At 36.8% G+C, this 10,167-nt stretch overlaps 2 protein-coding genes across 10 annotated transcripts in view; one reads left to right on the top strand and one right to left on the bottom strand.

Annotated features, from left to right (window-relative positions):
* The window catches only part of LOC106520856 (sodium bicarbonate cotransporter 3), a 51,270-nt gene extending 48,383 nt beyond the window's left edge, over positions 1–2,887 (top strand). For all 7 annotated transcript variants that reach the window (XM_014013128.1, XM_014013132.1, XM_014013130.1 and 4 more), the window contains one exon: positions 907–2,887. In XM_014013128.1, the coding sequence (XP_013868582.1) occupies positions 907–988 (82 nt within the window). In that variant the 3' untranslated portion in view covers positions 989–2,887. The remainder of the gene's footprint in view (positions 1–906) is intronic.
* A 1,933-nt stretch (positions 2,888–4,820) lies between these two features.
* The window catches only part of LOC106520859 (homocysteine-responsive endoplasmic reticulum-resident ubiquitin-like domain member 2 protein), an 8,530-nt gene continuing 3,183 nt past the window's right edge, over positions 4,821–10,167 (bottom strand). For all 3 annotated transcript variants that reach the window (XM_014013140.1, XM_014013139.1, XM_014013138.1), the window contains exons 6-9: positions 8,854–8,964; positions 8,455–8,745; positions 8,256–8,370; positions 4,821–5,765 (exon numbers count right to left, since the gene is read on the bottom strand). In XM_014013140.1, the coding sequence (XP_013868594.1) occupies positions 5,595–5,765; positions 8,256–8,370; positions 8,455–8,745; positions 8,854–8,964 (688 nt within the window). In that variant the 3' untranslated portion in view covers positions 4,821–5,594. The remainder of the gene's footprint in view (positions 5,766–8,255; positions 8,371–8,454; positions 8,746–8,853; positions 8,965–10,167) is intronic.

Genomic DNA, 10,167 nt, shown 5'->3' on the forward strand with positions numbered 1-10,167 from the left:
GAAAAAATGGTTCTTTAAATGTCTTAATTTAAATTTGCCTCATCTATACAAAACATGTTGGTATTCATTAAATTCCAGTGAAATATATTTATGTTTGTGGTTGTAATGTGACAAAATATGGAAAAGTTCAAGGGGTATGAATACTTTTGCAAACCACTGTATCTACGTAAAAGTTGCACTCTTTTCGTATGTTTGCAATTCTTTGCAAAGGATTAAGTCCAAAAGTAGAATGTGGAGAAATAGGCAGAAATAGGGTTTTGATATAAACAAGTGCAAATTTTGCAAAAATTGCATTTTGTCAAAACATAATGAATTAATGCCTTATCAATGTATCATTTGATTGAACTGTCTAAAATTTAATCCTAAAACTATTTTGAAGCATTTTTTTGAGAAGTAGCAACAAAAATACCTGATTTTGAGGAAAAACGCCTTAAAATTTTAAATTTTTCCCTGTGAGCTAGCAATGTTTTTGTTTCTTTCCAACTAGGAAATCTTAATATACAAATAATATTTCAGGTTTCCTTTTTATATTAACATAAAAAATTACTCAATAAATTCACCTAAAATTAGGATTCAGACCAAAACAGTAATGTATTATTGTAACCAACAAGACAAATTAAGTCATATCTCTGGATAAGCTTATATCAGAATGATCCAGGTATCAAAATGTAGCTTTTAAAGCCAGGAATCTGAAAATATAATTAGGTAATTTTGACCAAATTTGACTTAATCCTCATTTCAATATGATGGGTCACATATGTGATGCCTCTTTTAGTTTAGACTCCAGGTTGGGAACCATTGCACTAACTGGTACCACCATCCACCTCGTATTAATCTCACCCAACAGACTTTGATCTTTTCAAATCTACACAAGCACTCATTTCCTTTCTCTTCACCTCTGAACAGCCAAGAGAAGATCGCCTGCGTTCGAGTTGACATCGGCCCGGACACGCCAGGAGAGGGCTCCACCACCGAGACCTTCCTCTGAATGGAGGGGGACTATTTTCACACCGAGACGGAGCTCGTCGGCAGGGCGAAGAGGACCTGGAGCACAACAATCTCTGCTTTTCTCTCACAGAAACGGGAAGTATGTCCAACACATCACCAGGTCGTATGAAGGAATTCTGCTGTTATTCTCCACCGACACATCTCTGATCTCTCACGTCAAAGCGGATGTCAAAGGAACGGCCTTAATGATGGGAATATCAGCCTGTATGAACCGAACTTTACTTTTATTGTGATTTACTGTAAACATTTCAGCTGGTACTGTACTATTTCTGGTTTAGATGCTAACACTGTTTAGGGTTGAATCATTTTATGGTAACACCAGCCTAAAAAAATTAAAAAAAAAAAAAAAAACAAGAAAAAGCCATTGAAGTACTGTTAATGTTTGATTTTATTCTGGTTTGCACAGTGATCCAAACCAAAAACAGAGCCACATTCAGACCACCACTGCGTACATCCTGGTCTTCTGTACGAGGAACCTTCTTTCACACAGTATTTTTGGTATTGCTGCTCAGACGTTGGTCAGGCGTTTTCACTCTTCAGCCCACGTAATATCTGTTATGAAGTATTTTATCTGTGTGAATACTGTACTTTTCATTTGAATTGTAATAGAAAAGCCACTTTAGAGGCCATATAAAGTCTGTACTGTACAGTGAGCACTTTCATAGGAAGGTTTATGATTAAACAAACTCTATTGTGTTCATAAAAAAAGAAAAATCTTTTATTTCCCGCAATATTTTTTAGGAACGTAGTTCAAACTCAAGAGTCTTGAATGATTTCTGACTATGGTCATGATTTTATTTATTTATTTTTTTATGTTGACACCAGGCAGCAATTACCTGCCCTCTTTTTTGTCGCGGACGTTGAAACAATTTTAAATAATAAAATACATTAAAGTGCAAATAAAGAAGAGAATATTTGTGATCTCAGGTAGTTGCACTTGTTTCTATACTGTCTGTATTGTGAATCTGTTGGTCGTACAAAGATGTGTTACAGATAAGTTTATGCAAAAATATTTCTACTGGATATGTAAGAAAAAAAGAGTCATATTCTAGAAATGTGTTTTTTTTTACATTATTATTTTGCTAAGTGCAGTCATGTTTTAGCAATAAGTATTCCAATACAGTTCAACGTTTGGACTCATGAAATCCTTTAATATTCTGGCAACGAAAATGTCTGTGAAACATTTTGTGCGCGTGTTTCATCAGCTCTGTGTGTAGCGATTCCACAAACGATAGCTTATGTGCCTTGTTGAAGCTCTTTTATGTGCAAAGTGTGAAAATGAGACGATGTACAGGTGACGGCACACAGGCTCCAAAGATGGGTCCATTCGTTCCATAAACGTCGCAGATGCTTCTGTTTGTTGTCGTGTTCGGGAAAAAGATGAATCTATTTTCCATTTACAAATGTAACTAAATGCTGTTTATCTGTCTGTGCCGCTGTCACAGCTCTTGTATTTGTTCACCACAACAATAAAAAGAATATTAAGATAGAGTTTTATATTTAAATAACTAGTGAATGTTAAATTATTGTGGCGTCATTGTCAGAAATAAATGTGTATTTATTTATTTTGCCAAAACAATAAATAGTAATGTAAAGGTATTACTCTTCACTCATGGTATTTAACATAAATCAGTAGAAAGTTGGAATTATATAGTTTATTAAAGACCCTATTTCCACAGTATCACTTTCAATTAGAAAAAAACAACTAATAAATTTGAATGAAAAGAGAATCTGCAAAACAAAGTGATAATTATCCTTCAGAATCCTTTCTACTGATGCACAAACCATTGGTGAAGAACTTTGCATCCTGTTGTTTAGTTGATGACTCCTCTGTCACGACTGAATGTTGCAAAGCAATAAAATGAACACGTTCTCCTTTTCTGCTGTTTTTATTTTTGCCTTAATGTTAGCAGTTCATTGGAGTACCTTGAGAAGTAGGGAATTTAATATTTCCAATGCTGGGAAAAGAATGGGGAAAATGAAAATATATATTTCTGCAAAGAAAAGCAAACTGCTGTTTGCTGTTAGTTTTTTTCTAGCTGAGGCCATGTATCTTTTCTTGCCTGTAGGGGGCAGCTGAGATCTACATTACATGCTGCAGAACAAACTCCATCCTAATCATTACATCACTTATTCAGTCCTTACATTTCTGACAAACACCTGAAGGTTATTAGATTAATAAGACTCCCCCTGTCGATTGTGCTCAGTGTTTGATTATCTGTGTCTTTAAGTACTGTAAGACTAAAAAGAAAAGAAGAATCCATTTTAAGTGGCTTTCACTTGAAGCAATGTTCAAGCCACAGTGAAAAAATTTGCAGAATCTTTGAATTTGTCTCAGCCTCACTGCACGTGTCAATGACTTCTGAGCGTTCCTGGAACTCGAATAAATTTCCATCATTTATTACAAATTTATTATGCTCCAGGAGCGAATGACTGATGCTTGGGTTTGAAATGTTCCGACAGCGTCATCAGTGGAAATGAAAGGTGTTCGAGGTTGAACTAATTCAGACTGTCACACGAGAAACTACACCAGGGATCAGGTCACATGTCTGATTTGAAGGACTTTCCAAGAAATCCTAAATTGCTTTTTTGCAACTAGTTTACACTTCTTATCTTTGGACAGTTCTGATCATTTTTACTGATTTCTTGATTTTTTTCTGAACTTGTGATCTAATTTTGACAGAGTTTGTCTCTGTGTATCTGAACCAGAAAGTCTAATAATCGGATGGAAGGGGAATATTTCAGTTTTATACAAGGAGATATCGTGGTTGTGCATTTAAAAGATCTGTCAAAATTTACTCCCATGTATAATACTACCCCCCCCCCCCCCCCATCTGTGATCTTTAGGGTTAAATTTCTAGTATTATACATGACTAAATACAGGTCATTTTTTGAGAATCTGTGTTTTTGTTAAATCATTATTTTTACTTTTATTTTGTTACATTCAAAACATAAAAATTATACTTTACTTCTTTACTTTATAATTTAATATCTCATTACACACTACAAATTCAAATTTGACCAGAAAAGAGTTGTTTATGCACTTTAAAAGGTACAATGCTCCCCTTATAGATGGCTTATAAGTAGTTTAGAGATAGGTTATTATTAATCTGTAAACACCTGTCTTACTCTTTTAAATAAGGCTCCCTTTGATGGTTGTGGATATGTACAATGCAGTATATGTATGTGATGTGCTTCCGAATCATTTTTGTGCTTACAAGGTTTGAAATGTTTAATAGCACCTTTAGATGAAATATGTGCATGAACAGATTTGGCTCAATATTTGGCAAGAAACCAGACAGCTTTGTCTCTTTCTCCTCATTAACCAATGCATGATAAACACTTACTGATTTATAGTGTTTACAGATAAATTAATAACCTATCTATAAACTATTTTTTAGGGGAGCCTTGTTGTAAAGTGGAACCACATGAACTTAGGTCAATTTAACACTTTATATTTTAAGTGTGTGTAAAATTACTTTTAGTTTCCTGATTATTGTGAGCAGTTTTGTGATTTTTATCAGTATAATTTACTTTTTACCAAAGTCATTTTCTGTTAAGGAGTATTTAAGAAAAAAAAAAACTTCACCTTCCATCTTTCAGCTGTTCACTCTTCAGGGGTCGCCTCGGTGAGTCATCCTCCACCTCACTCTGTCCTCTCTGACTGCAGAGATCTGCTCTTTACCCTGGAAGCTGCATCTCGTAACAGCCTCCTATATCTCTACTGTCCCTCCTCTGCACGTCAAATCGTCTGAGGAACATTAAAACATAGTTTTTAACGCATCATCATTTTAGTGAGAAATGACCAGACATTACACATCATGTAGTTTTAATAAACATGAACAAAATTCTTTTTTTTTTTTCACGTTAGTAACAGCAGCAGTCATTTCCAAGAGCTTAATAGATGCATCGTTTGCCTTTCTGCATTCTGGCAGTGCATATTTCATCCTCTTTATCTACATTACAAAAACTTTCCATTAAATGTTGCAACGTCCGTACTTTACACTCTGTCGCCCCCTTCTGTTCAGTTTCTCAAAAGTCAGTTTTGTCAAAAGACAAACCCTTAAACCACATCGGGTTACAGCTCAGCACAGTACACACCAGGAAACCTTCAGACCAAATTCACTTTATGCCGTTTAATACATAATAAGTGCGACGATTCGTTATTGTTATTCACAGACTTAATATTTCTACTAAAGTGGCCATTTTAAAGTGTCTTATTGATACACCCACCACAACCAAAACCTTTTAAACATATATTGCTGCTTATTTAAAAAATAAGTTGATGAACTCACCAAGAGTTCTCTTTTCTTTTCCTCATAATGCCGTTTCTGTTTAGAAGGCATCAACAGCTATTTCAGTCCATCATCTTATATTAGTGTCATTTGACAATTTGAAATGTTTGTCACTATGAAGACGACCAAACCTAAAAAAAGAAAAATGTAAAAATACTGCCTTTTTTCCTAGTCTGGATGGGTTGTTTGTATTTCAGCTCAAGTCTGGGAAACCAGCATCTTAATAGAACAGTTCCTAAGCAGGAAGTCATCCTCTTCAGAGATCCGCAGCGGCTCGTGGCGCCCCAGCGTTCAGTTGGCGGCATTCTGTGGCCCTTCTGGGATGAGTGACATGAAGAACGTTATGATGAAGGACCAAGTGGAGGACAGGAAGCCTGCGTTTGGGACGCTGTTCGGATCCTCTGCACCTTCCTCTCCGCTCTCTCCGTCGTCGTCGTCGGAGCCGTCATCGTTCGCTCCTTCCTGAGTGGACAAATCAGAGTCTGATTAGGACTGAAACGTGACTCATGTTGACTTTTCAGATGTTTTATTAGATAGCTACATGTAAAAACGAGCTGGCACCTGAATGTGTAAGAAGATAGCCACACAGTTAAATAACTCACAAAAGAAGAACATTGTTCTGAATGCTCAACGCATGCAGGTAGTTTATAGAAATGGGATCTCGTTCGCCAAGAAGATTCTTTTTAGGCTAAAGTACCTATTTTACTGAATCTTACTTTTATTGTGTGGATAGCAGGAGCAAGGAAATGTGCAGGATAGTGGTCGTTGTTAGGGCTGGGTTAAAAAAAAATCGATTTAATCGATCTGGATCGATTTTCATTCAAATTTGGGAAAATCGATTCATAAGTCACGAGATCGATTTCTCCCCATGGGTGTTGTGTGTGGTGAAGCTGCGCATTTCCATGTTGTGTGTCACACCTGGCTTGCCGTAGGTTTACATCCGTTTGTCGCTCAGTGCTAATATTAGCTCCCGACAACACGTTGTCTGGGGCAAAACAAAAGAAACAAAGGAATCACTAACATTACAGCTGATTCTCAGGTGAACTTAAAGATAACAGAGGCCATGACGACTTTTGTTCGCAAAGATTTGCACTCGGACGCGGTAGCGGGAAACAAAGCTTCGAGCGGCTCGAACCAAAACTACTGTATGTAAATATCTGACTGAACTGTTCTCCTCTTGATTTGATTTGATTTATTTATTTAACAGGAAAAGATTACTAAAAATCAAGCCTGACTCAGCACAATTGCTGTTTTACAGCAGGTTCCTGTTCTGCAGCACATAAAACACTCAGAATTACAGCATCACAATCACATCATTATTATTACACCATAGACACAAAGACAAACAAGCATACCAAATTTCAGGAAGGCAGCATTTGCAAAATTGGGACGTCTAAATATGAGCACAACAAAAAGTGTCCAGCAGATGGCAGACAAGATTCTTCTTAAAGGGCTGTAGTTTTGAAATGGACTTTATGTTTTGAGGAATGTCATTCCATGCTTTGGTATAAACATAGAAGAAAGACCTCTGGCCGTAACAGTTTTTAAAAGTTGGTAATATCAGTTGTCCTTTTGATAACAGATCTAGTTGAATGACCACTTCCAGAATTTGATTTGGGCAGCAATGCACAGAGAGTTCCATAACTGGCACCTTGGAAGATCTGAAAATATACATTAATACCACTATACAATATGTATAAATGTGTGAATGATGACAGTCTAACAAAATCATTCAGTTTTGTTACCAATATTATTTTTAAATTTTAGGAAAATCATAATGTAATTCACAGTGATGGAATGTTTTAGCTGAAGCACTCTTTTCTTTTTCTTTCTTCTTGTTAGATTTTATTTAGCAGAAGGTAACAGAAACATTACAAACAAACAATTTTAATACACTCAAAAGAGTGGGCAGAAGTATACACTTATATGAGCCCACCTCTTCTCCTGTAACCTTATTCCATCACTTCTTAGTGATCAAGAAAATTATTCTTAGTTTCTTAAAAATCTAATGTATCCAACAACACTTTCTCTTGCAATTCCTTTTTAGTTTAAACCAGGGCTATTCATCTAAATTGCTCTGGGGGCCACAGTTACTGCCGGTCAACAGCTGAGGGGCCGAACATCCAGAAATTAAAGTTATTATGTAAATAAAACAAGTATTACAAAGAAAGATCTGTTACCTTTGAATTAAGTTTATTTTGCTGCATTTAATCATGAATACAACATACAGAACCCTATAAAAGTAGTGATAATTAAACAATATCAAAAACAAAACGAACACATTATGCCTCCTATTTGACAGTAATATTTTGACATCTCTGACTTTGACAAATTTTTAAACTTCACTTTCATCATTTTATCTTCAACTGCTCATAGTTTTACTGTCTTGAGTATTCATAGAAATGGTTTTTACCAGCTTCTAGCCAAGATTCTGACGTTTCTGTACATACCAAACATGTCTATGTTGAACTAAAAGAACTTAAGAGTAATTAAAGAAGAAAACCGGGGGTTTGGGCTTAAGAGATGAATGAACCAATTGGCAGGCCGAAATTTGGTCACTCGGGGGCTGGATGTGGCCCGTGGGCCACCAGTTGAAAAGCCCTGGTTTAAACCCTTTAAAACTTGAGACAGTTTTGTTTCAAGATTAAACTCCAATTTACAAGTTTGCCCTTAATGTTTATAATTTTACCAATGCACCAAGTTAGAATTAGTTTCTATTTGCAGAATTGGTTCCTTTGAGAATGTCTTCTATTTCAAAGTAAATGTGTTACTGCTTGACATCGTTAACTAATTTAAAAAATCAATAAAACTAAATCGTGAATCGTTGTGAATCGAATCGATTTGGGAAATCTGAATCGATACCCAGCCCTAGTCCTGGTGAACCAGGTTTGGACACCACTGTGTTTATAAAAAAAAAAAAAGCTCAAAGTTCTGGATGAGGGAGGCATTTACCATTTCCTGCAAGTCTTGATTTTGCTGCTCTCCCTCCTCGTCCTCCTGATTGGGCCTGTCTCCAGGCAGCTGCAAGTCGTTCTCCAGATTAAAGGGAAACCAGCCGGCCTGATGCCTGCACACAGGACACCACCAGAAAGAATGATAAATATAAAACCTCACACGTAGCAGGGTAAAGAAGGATAATCAGGTCACTCACAGGTAGAGCACCAGCATGGCCATCATCACCATGATGAAGCGGCTGAAGGATGAGTAGAAGTAAACTATGCTCAGTAAAATGGCAGCACGTGAAAATGTGTACACCCAGTCCAGCCAGTCCCTGTTGAGCTCTTCCTCGTTCAGGATCTCCCCTCCCTGGGCGTTCATCTGGACTTCCGGGTTGCCGTGGCGTCCCGCTTGCGGCCGCCGGCTCAGAGGATCAGACTGGTTGGATTGAGTTGAACTGGGCTGGTCGGGTCTAAGGTGCTGGGAGGAGGCAGCCAGTAACTGACTGCAGGAAACAGGAGGTCGACTGTAACAACTCTACTCTTTGTTTAAAAAATATATAAACTTTTAAAATACTCAATGCGATTAAAGAAACAAACAGGAATGGACTTACTAATGCATGTAGTATTGCCTGAAGTACAGCTGCTGCCACCACATTAGTGTCAAGGGGTTGTAATAAGTGGGCATGTTTGGTGGAGGGACGTTCAGTGGACTCTGACTCCAGCTGGAACAAAACACAATGCATCACCAAAACACTTACGTCTAAATTTAATAGTAAATAGCAGTAGTGGGCACCAGCCCACTAAAGCGCAAATCCGCTAATTGAGGACCCAAATAATTTAATTTGCACTTTAGCGGTCTTACTAACTTTTTTGTATATATTGATTTATTTTACTTTACAATCGGAGCTCCCTTTTTAAAGAAAATAAAGTTTAAACGCTGGAGCACAAAACATGACATAATTGGTCGAAGCAACTGGGTCAGAGACACAGAAATGATTTAAAGATGATATGCTGATGAAGACTGACATCTAGGGGTCAACTGGACCAACTACATGGAAAACTTTAAAATCCAAGCTCTTATTTTGAAAGGAAGATAGTTTCCTGTACTCCGTGCTTTCGTTTCCTGTCACAAATCAAATCTGTCATGTACCCAGAATGCATCGCTTCATTTTCCAATAAACAGTTTTAAAATTACTTTATTGATGCTTCTTTAATGAAAAAAACTACAACAAACAAAAGAAAAAAGAAGCAGCCGAACTAGCAATCAACTTTTTAATTTTTACACCAGGAGCTAAAGGTCTGGTTCAGGAACTCACATCCCCAGCAATTGATGCTTGTAGGATTAAGCTGTAAATGAGTTCATACACCTCTAAATGGCAGTGTTGTGCATATATTGTACGTGAATTATTGTCAGCTATTAAGTGTCAAATTGAACTTGCGCTTTTAAATTAACTTCCACTAGTTTTTCTATGGCATAAGCGCTTTTGAGGTTGCGGACCTAAATATTTTCATCAGCGCTTTAAAAATTGTGGAGCTAATTTTTGGATTAGCGCTGCCCACCACTGGTAAATAGCTTAAACTGAATATTGATGAATGACGTCAAATGTACTTTACGAGTTTTTATTTTTGTTTGTTTGTTTGACAGAAAGTGAACTTGATTTGATTTATTTATTTAACAGGAAAAGATTATTAAAAATCAAGCCTGACTCAGCATTATTGCTGTTTTACAGCAGGTTCCTGTTCTGCAGCACATAAAACACTCAGAATTACAGCAACACAATCACATCATTATTATTACACCATAGACACAAAGACAAACAAGCATACCAAATTTCAGGAAGGCAGCATTTGCAAAATARGACGTCTAAATATGAGCACAACAAAAAGTGTCCAGCAGATGGCAGACAAGATTCTTCTTAAAGGGC

This window comes from Austrofundulus limnaeus, unplaced genomic scaffold (genome assembly GCF_001266775.1).
Source record: "Austrofundulus limnaeus strain Quisiro unplaced genomic scaffold, Austrofundulus_limnaeus-1.0 Scaffold98, whole genome shotgun sequence".
NCBI classification, from domain to species: domain Eukaryota; kingdom Metazoa; phylum Chordata; class Actinopteri; order Cyprinodontiformes; family Rivulidae; genus Austrofundulus; species Austrofundulus limnaeus.